Source organism: Sinocyclocheilus rhinocerous, unplaced genomic scaffold, assembly GCF_001515625.1.
Source record: "Sinocyclocheilus rhinocerous isolate Xijiao unplaced genomic scaffold, SAMN03320098_v1.1 scaffold295, whole genome shotgun sequence".
Taxonomy (NCBI): domain Eukaryota; kingdom Metazoa; phylum Chordata; class Actinopteri; order Cypriniformes; family Cyprinidae; genus Sinocyclocheilus; species Sinocyclocheilus rhinocerous.
This window is the reverse complement of record NW_015647035.1, coordinates 172,925-192,774: the sequence shown is the minus strand read 5'-3', so window position 1 is coordinate 192,774 and position 19,850 is coordinate 172,925. Positions and strand designations below refer to the sequence as shown.

The following is a 19,850-nucleotide window of genomic DNA, read 5'->3' as shown; positions in this document are numbered from 1 at the left end:
TGATTCCCATTCACTTCCATTATATGACTGACAGACTGCAACGGTTTGAGTTAAAAATATTTGTTTGTGTTCTACTGAAGAAACAAAGTCACCTACATCTTGGATGCCCTGGGGGTAAGCAGATAAACATCAAATTTTCATTTTTGGGTGAACTATCCCTTTAAGCATCCTAAAATGACTGATGCATGACCTAGATTCTGAAAGTCTCTATTTAAACATTAAGCAACACTTAACACTGCAACACAGCAGGTGAATCATTAACTGACGCTCAAATATCTGATATTTGTTTGATCAAGCGGACACTAATATCCTGATGCCAGCCTTTGCTCACGGACAGACAGCAACAGAAAAATCTATGACCAAACAGACAACACACAAGTATGACCAGTGACACCAAACATTCTAACAGAATATGCAATTCATTTCAGAAATTTTAGTCAATTAAGTATCATGACAAACTTTTGTGAAAGTAAAAAGAAAAAAAAAAGTTTCCATATTTATTTTCATTGAAAATAAGATCCTAAAATTAAAAATTCTTAAATAGTGAACTTGACTGAAGAAGTCAAGATACAGAGATTTCACACAATCTGTATAAAACTGTATCAACCTGTCCAGTTCTTTCAATGTTCTGACAGGTCTCATAACACTCTTGCACCTGAAATCATTAAAACTTAAATTTAATAGTTCTGTGACATTTGAAAACAGTTGTTGATAGTTTGATTGTCAACCATGTTCACATTTCAGTCAAGTTTGTCAAATTGATAAATCGCATTGATAAAAGCAGTATAAAAGATCAAATTAATTGTAGTGTAATTTGATTATTGACTGTTAGGTAAAAAAAAAAAAAAAGAAATATTTAAATAATTCAAAATGTGAAAAATGTACTAACTAAAAAGTAAGAACTTTTAAAACTTAAAAATGTATACGTTTGATTTTCATAATTGTATTTATTATGTTTTTAATATTTGAATACATCCATGTTTAAATATTTACAAATACTTTTTTTTACTTTACTTTCTTAAGTAAAATATAAATTGTCCACAGCATTGCTTACATACATACAGAAGTAATTAAGTAAAGTTGCAGGTTTTAGTAGTGATAATGCAAAACAAATATCCAGTGTAGGTTTAAAATAACATATTTCAGGCCAGACTTGTCAATGCTGCAGTATTATATCATGCTTATGGGGATGCATAAGACACAAATTTATGTAAAAGGTGCTCTGCATGTACCCGTGCAGTGAATTTAACCAGCACAAGAAGAAGGTGAAGAGAGAGAGAGCGAACGAAACAAGAAAAGGAGAGCGTGAGATGATAAGGTGCCACTGATGAAAGACAACACAGAGTTGGATTAAACCAGTTGGATTGGGGTTTGATGGTTGATTGCAACAAGAATGTCAACATCACTTCGCAGGATGTCATTCAGTCAAAGGTGTTTTCATAAAACCATCCTCACTGAAAAGGGAGGGGAGCGTCGGATCCCTCACGCAACTGTTCCTTTCAGAAAGGCACCCTGGTGCTCGGCACGTTCCCGTTGGTCTGAAAGTTGGCGCGGGGGGCTTCATTCCTCTCTGTCTTTCCCCACCGAGAGTCTTCAATCACTCTTTACATGCAGAAGTGTGGAAAAGTGTTAGTAATGAATGTTGGAAAGATGAGAGACCCACTTCCCAAATTTATGATCCACTTCTTGATTGAGGAGTCAAAATGTTAAAGTCTATATAAAATAAATTAGTTTAAAATTTCCACTTGAGTCATCAACTATTATTAAAATGTGAAAAAGTCAATTAAAGAAAGAGTAGGTGTGTTTGACCTTTAGTGTAGGTTCACAGAAAGAAAGAGGTGGAAAGTTCATGAGACGTGAACGGCTGCTCTGTATTGTCCTATATACCCACATGCGCTTCCAGAATCGTCCATCTCTCCATCTGTCTCTCTTTTTCTCCCTCTATCCATTCCTGTCTAAGTCCTAAGGTACTCCACACACCTTCCAACGTGTCCCGGTCACGCCGCCCTTCCTCTCTTTCCCAAGAAAGAGACCTTAATTCATCCGGCGAGCTTCATTTGTTGATTTAGATTATGTGACTTTGCTACATTTGCCGCTCTTATCTGTCCTCTTTGAAGTGCATAAACGGTGAATGCCAGGATCTTAAGTAACATATTTATTTATTTTTTGTCAGAGACTTTTTGAGACTGTGAGGTGAGGCTTCAGGTCCACTCAGATTCGAGATAATATCCACACAATATCAGAAGCCGATTAGATGTGCCGTTGGTTCTGTGCAAATAAAATGCCTCATTAGAGCCTCATTAAATCCTCTTTGTTTAAAAGTAACATCATTCCTCAATACTGATTCTCACTTATCTTTCATAAATTAATGAATGAATCAAACGTAAATGCTAAACGTGTAAAATATGGAAACCTAAAAACAATAAGACATTTGAAAAGGTGCTTTTACTAAGTAAATTAGTAAGTTAAAAAAAGTTTTCGATGAAAGGCAGTTTAAATAATGATAAAAGAAAAACATATAAACGACATGAGAAGCTTTCGAGTTTAGCACGAGCTGTAAAACACAAAAGGGCTATAAAGGTTGAGATTAACTATTGTATTAAATTTCACTAGAGCTCCTTTCATTTGGAGGAAAGTACTGACATATTAAGAACACAACAACATAGAACAACAAGGCAGAGCCAGAGAAAGACAGAGAGAGAGAGAGAGAGAGAGAGAGAGAGGGAGAGATGGCAACAGACTCAATTTAGAACATTTCCTGTGTTTTTAAGTGAATCTGGAGGAGTGATATTTGCATTACGTACACAGTGACCTCTTTGCTAAAAAAAAAAATGTGCTAGAAAGCTGAAAAATATGCATTTTTTTCCAAAGGACAATACGCTATTCCATTACAACAATACCAATGAAGGACATGACGTACAACTCTTTATTATAATGTTAGAAAATTGGAAACATTTAGCTAATAATAATAATTAATAATTATACATTTAATATTAATATCTATTAAATACCATATATTTTATATTACCATTGTGTGCAAATATTTAGAATGACAAATCACTGTGTGTGTGTGTGTGTGTGTGTATAACACACATATATATATATATATATAACACATTTATTCAGTAAGGATGCATTTAAAAATGATCAAAAGTGATAATAGTGTTACAAGATTTATTTCTCAAATAAATGCTGTTTTTTTAAATGTATCAAATAATCCTGAAAAATGTATCATTGTTTCCACAAAAATATTAAGCGGCATAACTGTTTTTAACATTGATAATAATAAGACATGTCTCTTGAGCAGCAAATCAGCACATTAAAATGATTAGACTGGCGTAATATATATATATATATATATATATATATATAACACATTTATTCAGTAAGGATGCATTTAAAAATGATCAAAAGTGATAATAGTGTTACAAGATTTATTTCTCAAATAAATGCTGTTTTTTTAAATGTATCAAATAATCCTGAAAAATGTATCATTGTTTCCACAAAAATATTAAGCGGCATAACTGTTTTTAACATTGATAATAATAAGACATGTCTCTTGAGCAGCAAATCAGCACATTAAAATGATTAGACTGGCGTAATGATGCTAAAAATTCAGCTTTGACATCAAAAGTCATTTTAAACGGTAATAATTGTATTTATTTTAAATTGTTTTAAAACAAAAAAAATCTAATTTAATAGATTAAAATCTAATAAATAAATAAAAAACATTAGTGTATAAATATTTATTATATTTATACTTTATACATAATATATATCACATTAGACAGCTCTATGCTAAAATATTAGTTTAGCACCACTTTAAAGTTCAAATTTCATGGAACACAGAAAAGTTTAAGTTTAAAGTTTAAAATACTTTAACATTGGTACAATTTACACAAATGCATGCACACACATTTTACACAAGCATGCACTGAGAAATTTGCATTTTAATTAATGATCTATTAGGCATTATGTAATGCTATTGATGGACTGTTATCTTCTCAGATGTCTGTATATTTACCTGTAATTTACCTACCCTACCAAGGTGAGCACTTTGCTCAGGAATACTAAGTTAGTCGGACACTCCTGGAAGCTTACCAAGCAACGTCCGCATGATCTAATTAATATTCATGCATAACAGTGAAGAAAATACTCTTTATAACTAAATTACACAGCAACTAGTAGCCCAGGTCACCTGCAGAGCAGTGCCCCAGAAACAAGATTGCCGTTTCTCTGTTGATATTAGTGAACGGAAAGGAACAAAAATCAACCAATCATCGTGTAAAACACAACTTGCGTACAAGGTTACAGTGATTAGCAATTATAGGGGCTGTAAGTGTGCTTCTTAGTCCAGACTTAGCACACAGAAGACCTTGCTTTACTAAAGTAAGAGCCTGTTTTTTCTCTGAATGTGCTCTTGGTTTAATACATATCAATTAACCCTTACAGAAAGAGGATCACAAGGATACTTATTGTATGAAAGTGAACAGCGCCTCAATAGGCTTATGTTGCTTTTTAGGTGAAAGGTTACAAAGAGCACATCCATCTGACAAACAGATCTCACTGTGCTGTTGTGTCCTCTATACCCCTAACACTCCTATGTTACACCGTTACAAAATCCCTCAAGAGCCACAGGTCAACAAAAGATGGGTAATCAAGCAGAGGAGCTACATCTATGCCACCTGCTCTTACTATCTATTTTTAGAGCGCTGAATCCGAACAAACAACCAAAGCAGCCAATTGCAATCTACAGCAGGGAAATCAAGCTCAAACATGTCCTCTTTAACCAGATCAAACTTCTGTGGTTTCAGTCAAAACTGCCACCATGTCCTTCCCTGATAGGGAGAAGAAAGCTGCCCCTGCGCATTTTGTTCTAGAATGTTCTGCATTTAGTTTTTTTTTAGGTATGTGTGGCAGGTCACAGTGAGGTGAAATTGGTTCTCATGGGGGAAAAATGCTGTTCTGCCCTGTGCTTGCATGCAGAAGCGTTAACACGCAGACTGTGTTCCGACATGCAGGTCTCCTGCAATGTAGGGCTTTCCCAAAACGCAAGGATGCCATTCAGAATGAGACCAAAGGCCAAAGGGGGAATAATCTGGGAACTTTATTTATAACCAGTAGAAATTTTCACAAGTTTCACATGATGTCGTCATAGAGCTCTGCTTAAACTTATTACTGAAGCAACCTAACATTAAGTGCCACGCTCGAAGCTATGATGACAATGGCTCATGGCTTGCTTTTAGCAGGGTGATCAGATTTAGGGGTGACCAGGGTTAATGTCACACTTTTTGTTTGACCACATTCATCACTAAAAATGTTAAAATCTTTGCAAAAAAAAAAAAAAAACCTTCACTGAACACCTTAATCCTGAAAAAAATAGTATCACAGTTCCCACGAAAATATTAAGTGACAAAACTGTTTTCAACTAATAAAAAATAAGAAATGTTTTTTGAATAGCAAATCTTAGAATGCATCTTAGAATTAAAATGATTTCTGAAGTATCATGTGACACTGAAGACTTGAGTAATGATACTGAAAATTCAGCTTTGCATCACAGGAATAAATTGCATTTTAAAATATATTCAAATAGAATACAGTGATTTTAGATTGGAATAATATTTTAGAATATTACTGTTGTACTGTATTTTGATCAAATAATGCAGCCTTGGTGAGCAGAAGAAACATTCAAAACATTAAAAAAGCTTACCAACCCTAAACTTTTCAACAGTCCTGTATATAAATAAATTATAAGTAACATGCAAAATATCATACCATTGCTTTGGCCAATTGAAATGATAAGAAATAAACTTAAATCAATTTAATAACCGTCCAAAAAAAGTGACCACTTGCCCTGACCTGTGTCATAAGCACTGTAATTTGAGTTAAAAACTTGTCAGTGTGGTTTTATTGTATCCAATTTTTTATCCAACAGCTACGGCAAAAAAACAAAACAAAACAAAAAATGATGAAATTCAAATTTTAGTTTGGAGGAAAAAATTCACACACACACACACACACACACACACACAAAGAAAGAACGAAAAAAACTATGCTTTTGAATTAGATGTTTGGAACCAACAAAAATCACTGATAGTAAATATACACATGCATAATTGGACTTTTTAAAATTCCTTATAGCTTAAGATGTGTGAAAAGTTTCCCAATGCAACAACTAACTCCAGTCTGCCCTATACACAATATTGAACAATTTCCCTTATAACATATATTCAAACAGACAGACAGATGAGTGAAATGTTTTATGTACCTAGTGGGAAATTGGTCTCCAGGACACCATATTATTTTGCGAACCCCATCTCCTGTATGGAGTACCTGCACAATTTATGCTTCCTTTGTTTTTTCCTGTGCTGGGCCAGAGCAGAGCCAGAGCCAGATGAGATAGGCCTTCTGATCAATCAATCTCCCAGCACGCTTTGCATGAAATGACCTTCAGTGATGGCAGAGCACTAGTTCAGCGTGTCATGGTCTGGTCGTCACCATCAGGTAATTGACAGAACTGGCGCCAGAGCTGAATTTGAGGTGTATAACTGGAAGTCCATGTGTGTGTGTGTGTGCTGTTATTCTTATAACACACAATACGCCATTCATATTGAGCAAATCACATCCTGTCCACTTTCTTGCCAAAGGAACGTCATGTCAGCAGTCGCAACCATAAACAAGGGGTCAGACAACTGGGAGGTGGGTAAGATACATGAATGGATGTCATGGCAGTCGTCCAACACACTGTGTTCTTAAATAGATCCTGCTCATGGAGTGAATGGAGAAGTTTTTTAAAAAGCAATTTCAGGAGACACACTAAATGAGATAAGAAATGACCAAAAGAAAAAACAAAAACAAAAACACATGTATCAGGCTGTAATTTTGGCAAGTTCTATGTTGTAATTCACATTTTGGTTTCTTGTGCCTTGCAATTCAAATAAAGCTCATGTAACCAATGTTCTTTTTGTTGAACATACCAATAACTTGATGAAGGAGTCCCTAGAGTAGCAGAGATAATTGTTAATTTTGAAGGGGAAAAATAATAAACTCCATGTAATTAGAACCACTGTCTTTGCTTGACCTATTCGCCTTAAGTGTCCTACTTTCATAAGAACCCCCATTTCCCTTCAGTCTCTGAAAAAATGGGGTCAGGAAGGCAGGTTTGGGGAGGAGGTGGATTTAATTCAATACAACATTAAACTCCAAATGAGATTCTTCCTGTCTGAGACCAGAAAGAGCTCAGGACCAGGCCGAGAATGGGTGGGTGAGGAAACTCACAGGTCGCTGGGTTCAGTGAGGCCCAGAGGGGCAACGGGAAGAAGAGGTCAAGATGACTTGTGCTCCCTGCATTATTCTGTTGAACCAACTATAAAAGTGACAAGCTGAACTTGTTAAATGACAAATAAATCTGTATTACATTTGTCATTTACATGACAGATTCAACTTGTCATTTTGTAGTCATACCGTCCAAAAATATCATAGGTTTGCATGTAGTTTACATGCACTGTTATTTTGCAGTGCTGGCATCAAGCATATGATTTTACAGCAGAATGACAAATGAGTCTGTACTTCAGATTCATCTGTCATTTTACAGATTCAGCTTGTCATTTTCTTGTCACACTGTCCAAAAACATAACAGGTTTGCATGTTGTTTACATGCAGATTAATTTTGTAGTGCTGGAGTCATATATATGATTTTACAGTGAAATGGGAAATGAATCTGTATTACAGATTCATTAGTCATTACAGTTTCAGCTTGTAATTTTCTTGTCATTCTATCCAAAAACATTATAGGTTTGCATGTTGTTTACATGCAGCTTTATTTTGTAGTTCTAGCGTCATGCATGCAGTTTTATAGCAGAATGACAAATGTATCTGTATTACAGATTCATTTGTCATTTTACAGATTCAGCTTGTCATTTTCTTGTCATACAGTCCAAAAACATAACCGGTTTGCATGTTGTTTACATGTAGACTTATTTTGAAGTTCTGGCATCAAACAAACAATTTCATACTGGAATGACAAATTAATCTGTATTACAAATTCCAAAAGCATCATAGGTTTGCATGTTGTTTATGTGCAGCTTTACATTTGTAGTGTTGGCATCATGCATATGGTTTTACAATGAAATCTGTATTGCAATCTGTATAACAGATTCTGTTCTCATGTGCAGCGTTATTTTGTAGTGTTGATGTCATGCATGCAATTTCACTGTAAAATGTCATGTGTATGACGCGTCAGCACTACAGAATAATGCTGCGTAAACAACATGCAAACTTATGATATTTTTGGACAGTTAAGATGGATTCCACAGTAAAAAAAACCCAGTGATAGATAAAAATGATCCCAAGGAAAGCCTGGCCTTCCAGCCCCAGAAGCACTGCTCGTTGTGTGTGGTTAATGACACACAATTGAGAAGGTAAACAAACTGTCTGGGAACGAATAAATCATTGCACATAGCTCATCAAAGTAAACAACCTGAGGTAAACAAGGCAGACAAGGGCTCCTGTCTCTAGGCAAAATAGCTCCTAAAGATTCAACGTACCATGCCAGAGCCAGCTCATGTGATACAGACTTCATTTGATTCGCTTCAGACCTAATCTGTTCAGGATTGCGTGACAGCCCTCTGAGAAAAGAAATTATCTGGATTCCGGATTAAACTTGAGCAAACACTTGGAACGGATGGCTAATTTTCCATCCAAAAACGATCAGGCTAAAATTTCACTAAATTTGGAATGCATCTTTTGTGCGTTACAATGGTATTTTGGCTGAGGCGTTTCAAGACATTGCATTCTTTTGGCTGCTTAACAATGATGCTATGTCTATCAGTGAGACAAACAGAAGAAGTTTATGGTTTGGAACCAAACACTGCCTGAATGCTGTTTGACCTTTGTCCTTTTTCAGTGGTCAGTTGCCTAGCAATGAATTTACCTGTAAATGACCCCATTTTGGTGCAGGAACATGAGGGCTGAGGTCACCTCGGCAGCGTAAAACCGGGAACGAGCTTCATCGAATTTGCGTGAACGTTGGATCTGGAACATCAGGTCTCCGCCGTTCACATATTCCATGACGAAGAACAAACGGTCCTAAAGAGAAGAAACAGAGGAGACAGGTTCATTGCTTAACTCAATAACTTTGCTAGTAGTTTAATTCGAACAATTTCTCATTTGTTCAGAAGTATTCTTCTTTAAGCAAACATCACGGCACCCTGAAATCAAGGACTTCATTTGGTGTCTACATACAAGTATGGAATTGCAAGGCATTTACAGATTCTTACAACTCTTGAGATGGAGATTTGAGGGTCTTTTTGCCTACTATATAACTACTATACAAATAAAAAAAGCTAAAACACAACACTATTTTTGAGATGGACATTATAATGTTAGGCTGAGAAGTTAGACTGATTCATACTGATTCAAAAATCATGAGATGGGTCTTTTTGACTGAACCATTACAAAGAAACATCTCAATAAAGTACAGAAAATTTTGGCGAAAAAGAACCATTTCAAAAGAACGATTTGTTTGCAAACCGGACATCACTCCAGTTTGGCTGAGGCTATGGATTACAGGTAATAATGTTGTAAATAAGGTTCAGTTTATTGCACAGACCACAAGAAAAAGCTTCATAAGATATCTATATATAGTTTGTGTTGCCTGTATATGCTTTTTTTGACTCTCAAAAAACGTGCCGGTAGCCGTTGACCAGCATTTTGTGAATCACGAAGGACCACGGTTTCAGCTAAAAATCTTCTTTACTGTTCTACTGAATAAAAAAGTCACCTACATCTTGAATGGCCTGAGGGAGAGTAAATTAACAGCAAATTTTCATTTTTGGATGGCCTATCCCTTTATAAGTCATTTGTTCCATTTACATTTTAATACAGCTTTCCATCTGCAACTTTCAAGAACCTTTAACAGGACCATAAAAAGTCATAAAAATAATTTTCAGTTCGGTTTATTTTTTTTTAAATCTGTTTCTTATTTTTCAGCCCTAAAGTGTTCAGACATAGGGGAATGCACTTTCAAATGAAAATAATTTTTGAGAGATTATGAAATCCAACTATTAACTGCAACTGCGGTTAAAAGACAAGGCCGTAGAATAGAATATAAATGTTGGAAAGTTCAGAGTCAATGAGAGAAGACACAGCCCGAGAAGCATCCAGCAGCTGTTTTCTGAAATCATGAACCCGTTGCCCTGTATGGCTGAATAGAATATATCTTATTATCTTCATGCACATCATTTCAAAGAATCAAGATGTATATCAAACCCACACAAACTGCTAGTCCAGCTATGTGACTCATGTCCTAGTCAGCAGACATAAAGATCAGCTCAGGAAATATGCTGAACTGTGAACGCACATACTCATAGATGTTCATCTGGCTGTAAGGAGAACTCGATTTGCAGCTTTCTGCAAAAACTAACTTAACAATGGAAAAGGATACTTCAAAGAATTGCCATCTGAACAATTAAAAAAGAAGTCTCTGAAAACAAGAGAAAACCCCCAGAATAAACACAGGAGGATATTTCAGATACAATGTGAGGGAGATGATTGAGTTCATAGTGCCTTTTTTTGTTGTTGCATATTTTGCATGTTGCAGTTCAGAAGATTCAGACATACTGAAAAAAAAAAGTCTCTGGGGTGTGGAGAATATTTTCTTTAATATTCAGTTAGTCTCATTCCATATTCATTGCTACCTGTTTCTTCCCTCAGAATTTAGACAAGAATGATCAGAAGTGATGTGCAGGTTATATTTCCAGCCATTACAGGCCTCATACAACTTCCTCACTTTAGTGATATAAAAATAAATAAATGTATGCATTTAGCAGATGCTTTTATCCAAAGCGACTTGCAGTGCATTCAGGCTATAAATTTTTTACCAGTATGTGTGTTCCCTGGGAATTGAACCCACGACCTTTTACACTGCTTTGCAATGCTCTACCACTGAGCCACAGGAACACATTATAATACTCATATTATGTTATTTATTATTGTTTTATTATATTATGATATGAATAATATGCTGATGTTTTTTAATTGAAATCATGATTTCATTGTTATCTTATGTAATTGTGGGCCAGTCTGCCCTGCTTGTCCTTTTGCTATGAAAGCGAGTTTAAACAGGATGCTGAAATAGTCTGTTTAAAATGTGCCCAGAGTCACAGCAAAGGCCCACCCAATCAAATGCCAATAAACATTTCCTGCCTCTAATTAGAAATGTACAGATACTGGCGTCCCCGCGCCGTGCAAGAGAAAAGGCCCGATCGACGGATAACTACCAAGACCCAACAAGCAGGTCTAACAGAGTGTATCAGCTGACCTTCATCTGCGCTTCATATGAATGAGTGTTAAAGTACAACTTAAGGCTGGAATACACTGCACTTTACTCAGATTTTTGCCCTGATTTACAGTCTGGACAAGTTGACGCTATAGTTGCCGAGACAGTCTCCAGTTTTGAGTTGACAGATTTCATAGAAAATCACGTAGTGCATGATGGTCACAGACTCTGATTTTTAGCTTCAGACTATGATTCCATCCAGTCGGAGGATATCAGAAATGTTTGATAATTTGAACCGATTTTAGAACACGTTGTTTTTATTTTTCACACGTCTCCTAGCAACAACGCATGTGTTTCTGCTTGAGGTTCTTGTGTTTGGAATAACTTGAAAGTCAGACTTTAAAAGTCGTGTTGTGTATTTCAACCAGGGATAGTTCACCCAAAAATGAAAATTACCCCATGATTTACTCGCCCTCAAGCCATCCTTTATAAACAAGCCATGCTTTATAAAGCTTTCGCTACGCCTATGTCCAACGTCATCTGCTGAAGCGCCACTCTCTCGTGAACGCGTGTACGACAGTTAGCGGAAGCTAGAGATTACAGTTTATAAAGTTTTAAATATGGATATTTTTCTTAACTAAATACATCACTTCATTTCAGAAGGCCGTTATTAAACCCCAGGAGAGTGTGGAGTACTTTTTATGATGGATAGATGCACTTTTCTGGGCTTCAAAATCTCAACTCCCATTCACTGCCATTATAAAGCTTGGAAGAGCCAGGGCATTTTTTAAAATAACTCCGATTGCATTTGTCTGATAGAAGAAAGTCATTTACACCTAGGATGGCTTGAGGGTGCAAAGTATACAAAGCATAAATCATGGTATAATTTTCATTTTTGTGTGAACAATCCCTTCAAAGGATTAAATCACTCAAATTATGGAACACAAACAGAGATGTCACGGTCAGTGGCGCATCAAATCAGCATATTAGAATAATTTCTGAAGGATCATGTGACACTGAAGACTGGAGTAATATTGCTGAAAATTCAGCTTTGACATCACAGGAATAAATTAAAATATATTCACTTATTTAAATTGTAATAATATTTCACAGTATTATTTTTTCTGTATTTTTGACCAAAAAAAGACTTCTTTCAAAAACATTAAACAATCATAATTATTACAAACTTTTGACTAGTAGTGTGCCTGCACAGGAGGTCAGATAACCTTCACTCGGCTTGACTATAACAAAGAGTGAAAAATTTAAGGGGGTCTGAATACTTTCCGTACCCACTGTATATGTGTGTGTGTGTGTGTGTGTGTCAGTAAGCAGCGCATTAATATAGAACGGTAATTAAAGGCTCTAATGCACACCAGCACACCAGTATAGGTGTGTGTATTGTAGGAGCTAGACGACGTATGATAACGTGTGACGGCATAGTAGTGGTGTCCCAATTCTTAGGGGAATATTTTCACCCCTACCCCTTGACACTCTGTTTCAAGGGACAAGGGGAAGGGGTAGGCGGAGGGGTAGTAATAATGTAATGTGAAAACAGTGTAATAACATTTTTTGAATGGAAAGGACCCTTATAGTGTTTGTTGTAAGGGCTTTTTCTATACAAACACAGTCATTTTCTCTCTCTTTGACGCTTGAGGTTCAGGTGAAGGTGAATGCCAGGCGTTGTGAGCTGTATCAGAGACTCAAATGATGAAAGCTGAGGGACTGCGTTTCTAAAGCAAAGGTTTCATTCAGAACAAACAGCCCGCCCTCCAGCCCTTTACATCAGTAACCATGATCAGAAATTCAGATAAAAACTAACTAAAAAAAATGGCCCAGATACAGAAAATACCCAATTGGGATTTCCATTTTTATCTATTTATTTGATCACAAATACAGTAAAAACAGTAATATTGCAAAAATGATTACAATCTAAAATAACTATTTCCTATTTGAATATATGGTAACACTTTATTTTAAGGTGTCTTTATTACACGTTACATGTACTTACTATATAATAACAATTAATTATGCATAATTACGTGCAAGTAACCCTAAGCCAAACCCTAATCCTAACCAAATAGTAAGTACATGTAGTTAATTAATATTACTCAGTACTTAAATGTATAATTACACTGTAACAGGGATACCTTAAAAAAAAACGAATATATTTTAAAATGTAATTTATTCCTGTGATGCAAAGCTGCATTTTCAGCATCATTACTGCAGTCTTCAGTGTCACATGATCCTTCAGAAACCATTCCAATTCAGAAATTATTCCAATTCAGAAATCATTCTAATTCAGAAATCATTCTAATATGCTGATTTGCTGCCCAAGACACATTTCTCTTTATTATCAATGCCGAATATATTTGTGCTGCTTAATATTTTTGTGGAAATGGTGATAGATTTTTCAGGATTCTTTGATTAATTGAAAAATCAAAAGAACAGCATTTATTTGATAGCCTATATATATTATTTGTAACATACTGAATAAAAGTTTTCATTTCCTTCAAAAAAAATAAAATAAATAAAAATAAATAAATAAATCAAATGTCTATGAATGTTGTTGAATGTGTTGCTAAAATTAAAATAGAATAAAACTAAAACACTCCAAAATAACCCCAAAACCTAAAACTGTGATTGTATTCAAGTCTGGGAGAGTACATGATCTAACAAAACTGAATGATGATTTAAAATGCATTATTTACAATTACTTTAGCATTTGGTCTTGATTTTAGTTTTAGCTCAAAGCAATAATTTCACATTTATCTCCCCAAAATACACTGTCTTAAAAAATGCCCCTGAAAATGAAATACAGGGGTAAAATATTGGCCCTTAACAATAAATTTAATTTCTAACATAAGTAGTACTGTGGCTTAGATCAATATCTCTATCATTCACAGCTGGCAAAACTTCTGAGTGCAATAAGTATGGCAGCAAATGCCAGAAATATAATACACACATTTGACATTGGAAACTGACAAATAGAGTCAGTCTAGACCAGTGTTTCCCAACCGGGGTGCCGCAGGGTGCCACAAGTTTGTTAAAATTTCCAAAGGGTGCCGCGACTAAAAAAAGGTTGGGAAACACTGGTCTAGACCATGCCGAATAGACTCCAGTGAAATTGTGTCAAATAGTAAATCAACATACACTGCTACCAGTGACTCTTAATACACACTCCTCTGGCCAAGAAGCTGTTGCTCTCCATTTCATGATGCTTGTCACTGCAGCAGGAATGTCTCTCTCAGAACAACACACTCTTTACACAGCTTATTTGCAGAAGCCGTGTTGCTCTCTCTCTCTCTGTCCATCATAATGTTTTTAATTGGCCCATTCGGATGCTTTTCCAGGTTTGAGCATGTCACTATGTTTCACATAAATGCTGCGAGAACACTCAGTCCTGTGAGGAATGTTTATACAGAGAAAAGCTTATGTGTAGGGGGATGAAAAAACACGCCGCTGGGTTAACAGGGCTTAGCGGGTACCTGATAACTCAACGGCATGAGGTATTCTGGTGCCTTTACATTAATGCAACCTAATACTACACAAATATGATAACAACGGGATATTTATACACCTATTGTACTGTAAAGTGCAGCTTTCACATGAGCTGGGCATGTTTTGTTATGATAGGAACTTGTGAAATTATAGTTTCTGCTAAAATAAACAATAAAATGTATTGAAAGCTCAACCATCCATCTGCCTTTCTATTATCTGGAGGCGTTACACTGCAGGACGCAAATAAAGAATATGTAAACCGATGCACATAAACGTTACAAACTTAAATCCACACAAGGAGGTAAAATGCTGCCTTTTCTTAACACACATGCTTGAGGAAATGTCTTTTTCCTGTTGTGGTGCCCGGCTTTGTGTCTGACAGGATTAAAGTGAGGCACCTTCCCGTAATAGCCGATAAGCACAATTTACAATAATCCAAAGGGGGAAAAATGGATTTAATTTCTTTATTTAAAAGCAGTATATTTTAAAACCATTTTGATTCAAATGCCCCCCATAGTCCAACACAATATTCAATATCCATTTTCCTTCAGTATGTCTGATGTAATTGTGACAAAACTGATTTTATTAACAGAAATTGGGAGCGTTGCTATATTTACAATTCATTGTCCGATTCCAGAAATCTCAAGAATGTTTAAAAAATGTTTTTGTGGAAACATTAATGTTCTTAGATTTGTGAAGTAAAAATATTAGCTATACTATTACTAGTGTTACTATTCAACTACTCAACTAAACAGTCAAAACACAATTTTATAGTTGATTCAGTATTTTACATTAATTAAATCTAAAAAAAAAATACAGTATATGTAGTAATTTATTCTACAGTCCATGTACATACTATGTACTCTTTATAGTAATTAAAATAACTGGGTAATAACTAGGTACTAACTCTGAACCTACCTATAAACCTAACATTAACCCACTTAAGGTTATCATTTATTACCCAGTACTTTTGTAGGTAAGTACACTGTGCACTTAAGTGCACATACTGTAAAATAAAGTGCAACCAAAGTATATAAATAAGAATGATATCATAAGTAATTACTAGTAATATGCAATTAGTAATATGCGTTTTGTAGATGTTTACCCAGGAGGGGCCATCTTAAGGCGAGACACTGCAGGTGAATAGGGTAAAAAAAATAACTAATAGTTATCGCCTTACTTACCCAGCTGATTGATTACATTGATAATTGCTAACATTTTTTTGTATTACAAGTTTTCTAAAATGTTAGGTTTAAATGTGCAAATGAGTGATTATTTAATGAAATATGTGCTTATTTGCATACATTTCTAGTATAAAAATCTAAACACTGGATGATGTCAGTTTCAAAATTCTTGTTTAATTTTTTTTACATATTAGAGTCTAAAGTTTTTACAGAGGGAATTTTGGGTATCTCATTTTTGTCAATGCTTAGAATGGATAGAAAACACTATATTTTCAAATTTTTGGGGGAAATAAAATGTTGTATATAATCAAGCAAATTATATATGAACAAATCCCTCTGTAAAAACCTTCAGGATATAGACAGGAATAAAAATGTAAAGTTTGGTGTGTAAGTGCTACTGAAGTGGAGCTTTATGGCTCAGTGTAGGAGAAAAAACTCATTTTGAGAAAACAGCCTTTAAAAATATGTAATGTAATTGAAATCTATTGACACAAATAGATAAAGTGCTATAAAAGAAACACTTAACAGTGAAAGATGTTTTCTTTCCACTATTCTGAAAAAAACACTTTATGAAAAACCAAAAGCCCAAAATCTCAAACTTGACAGGTGCATGAAAAAACAATGTTTTTGCCTGCAGTGTCTCCCCTTAAGTTTACCCAGAAGTCATCTTGGCCCCTAAATAATGTTGCATTTAATGCTATGACAACTAAATGAGCAAATGTTGCTAATAACTCACTGGCTAGCTAATGCCTCATCTTTTGCATTTTTTTATTTCATTTTTTGCAACTGCAAAATCAAATCAAAATCTGTCATCATATACAAACCGCATTCACTGCAAACTACTTCTCTTCTTTCGTCAGTTTGTAAAGCTCCCATAGACAACTTAACAAAAACAGATCTCTCCATATATATATATATATATATATATATATATAGATGTCATCATCTAGGAATTCAGTCTAGTTTGCGAAATAAAAAAGAAAAAAAGAAGAATTTTTTTTGCTTGTGAGAACAAGCTGTAGTCGCACATTTAATTATATTCCTCAGGAATAAATTCCTCATTACTTTGACAAAGAAAAAGCAGATAAAACAAACAAATGTACAAAATCCATGTATCAATCAAGACTATTCCATTAAGGCACTGAAAAGCAAACATGCTGGATTTGATCCATTAACAGAGTCACTTTGCACTTGTAAATGGAGATTTAAAGAGACAGTTAACCCAAAAATAAAAATTCTGTCATCATTTACTCACCCTCCACTTGTTCTGAACCTGTATGAGTTTCTTTCTTTCTTTCTTTCTTTCTATTTTGAAGAATGCATTTAACCAAACAGTTGAGGGTAGCCATTGAAAGCAAACATGCTGGATTTGATCCATTAACAGAGTCACTTTGCACTTGTAAATGGAGATTTAAAGAGACAGTTAACCCAAAAATAAAAATTCTGTCATCATTTACTCACCCTCCACTTGTTCTGAACCTGTATGAGTTTCTTTCTTTCTTTCTTTCTTTCTTTCTATTTTGAAGAATGCATTTAACCAAACAGTTGAGGGTAGCCATTGACTTATGAAAATAAGTCATTATATACTATTATATTCATTATATTCTATACTAGAAAATCAATGGCTACCATCAACTCTTTGGTTACTATCATTCTTCAAAATATCTTCTTTTGTGCTCAACAGAAGGAGGAAACTCATACAGGCTTGGAATGACATGAGGGAGAGTAAATGATGACAGAATTTTCATTTTTGGGTGAACTGTCCCTTCAAGGACTGCAACTTAAAGCATGCATCTGTGATATGTGTGGAGCGTGTGTATTCAGTGTCTTCTTCAGTTGAAGTCCAGACAGGTACGGCTGCCTACACAGATGTCACGGCACAATCTGACTGCAATTAATGGAGCGACTACAAAACATAAATGTGAGGGATCCTGGCCAAGACATCTGGGAACGCTCCAACCTCAAAGCCCTTGGATAAGATGTTAAGTGTGGGAGTATAAACTAACCAGATTGCAACAAGTGTTCATAAGAACTTTGAGAACATCATCCAAAAAAAAAAAAAAAAGGGGGGGAAAAAATTTCACTATAAACTATCTTAGAATTTCTTTTTCTCCCTCTCTCACTGCCTGAAGTTTTTTCAGCTCCATAAGTATCCATATGTGCTCTGGCTGCTTGTATAATGTTATTTACATTGCTTAGCTGTATAATTAGGTGGATAAGAGCTGTACTGTGATCCTGAGGCTGATTGCTGTCTGAAAATCATGATAAAACTCTGGTTCATTAGCAGTGCACATTTTAGGAACAACCTTTCTGCTCATGTCATGCCTTCACTTTATAAATAAGGCACCTCCTCTGAAACATCAACATTTATGCTTTTGGCTGCCAATTTTATCCAAAAAGGTAGCTTGCATTCATGGTATGCATTTATTAGTGAGTGTGTTCCCAATTTTCTGAATTTTTTGGAGAGCTTTCAATGCATCCTGAATATTCATACATAATGTGTTTTGAAGGGGAAAGCCACATACTTCTACAAATCTAAAAAAACATAAAGATTATAAGTATATAACTATAAGAAGGCCTATAGACTACGTTCATGTTTTGAACAGTATTGTTGGTAGTTTTCATATCTCTGGAACACTTACTGTAAAATAAGCTTTGATAGTTATTAGGAACTTTCTTAATAACTTTAATTTAGTTATTTTAATTGATTTAGTTACACTTTGTGACTTTTTATTAGTGAAAGTAAAAAGGTGATTAAATTGGTGAAAAACACTTTCATTTATACATAATTTTAACCTAAAATCTTGATTTATGGACACGTTATATATCAACTAAATTTACACTACCATTCAAAAAATTTGAAGTCAATAAGATTTTTTTTTTAATTAATAGTTTTATTCATCAAGGATGCAATAAATTGATCAAACATTTATAATGTTGCAAAAGAATTATATTTCAAACAAATGCTGTTCTTTTGAACTTTCTATCATCAAAGAATCTTAAAATATTTTTTTAAGATATAAGATAGGCACAACACAACTGTTTTCAACATTGACAATAATAAGAAATGTTTCTCATCATATTAGAATGATTTCTGAAGGATCATGTGCCACTGAAGTCCAGAGTAATGATGCTGAAAATTCAGCTTTGTGTCACAGGAATAAAATACATTTTAAAATATATTCAAATAGAAAACAGGTATTTTAAATTGCAGCAATATTTCACAATATAAGTGTTTTCTGGTCAAATAAATGCAGCATTTACGAGACTTTGTTCACAAACATTTTTAAAAATCTTACCGACCCCAAACTTTTAAACAGTAGTGTATAAATCTTATGTAAAGCACTGTGAATTAAATATGCTATAGAATTAAACTTGCTTTACATTACTAGTTACAGTTAATTTTTTTGCACCCTTTTACTTTGTTCGATATACACATCAAATAATTTCATTGAGCACTGGAAACGATGGGTTAAAGAGTATCTATGGGGAAAGTCTATCAGAGGGTTACATAAGCGGGGATCGGTGCAAGACCTCGGCTCTGCTGATGCTGAGGCTGTTTCTGGGGGTGAGGGGCAGAGCAAGTCCGGGCAAAGGCGTCCTCAGCAGTGCCTGATGGCAAATTAGGCATTGAGGGAACACGAAATGGAGCGAGAAACGGAGCATGTCAACAAGAGGTCAGCCTGCCATGCTACGTGTGAGGCAACAAAGAACTGATGAGAGAAAACAAGAAAAAAAAAAAAATGAAAGAAAAATTAAGGGAACACACACCTGCATTCACTTAGTTCAAGATCTGATTAAACGCAACGCTGCAGTCCAAACGCTGCAATCTGTGTCCAAAATGTAATCTGCGGATAAATCAAATCTTTAATCTGCGAGCGATCATTAGG

The 19,850-nt window shown here is 35.0% G+C and overlaps 1 protein-coding gene across 2 annotated transcripts in view; it reads right to left on the bottom strand.

The window, feature by feature from the left end:
• The window catches only part of LOC107708403 (protein kinase C epsilon type), a 96,355-nt gene that overhangs the window by 8,789 nt on the left and 67,716 nt on the right, over positions 1–19,850 (bottom strand). For both annotated transcript variants that reach the window (XM_016512604.1, XM_016512605.1), the window contains exon 12: positions 8,933–9,087. In XM_016512604.1, the coding sequence (XP_016368090.1) occupies positions 8,933–9,087 (155 nt within the window). The remainder of the gene's footprint in view (positions 1–8,932; positions 9,088–19,850) is intronic.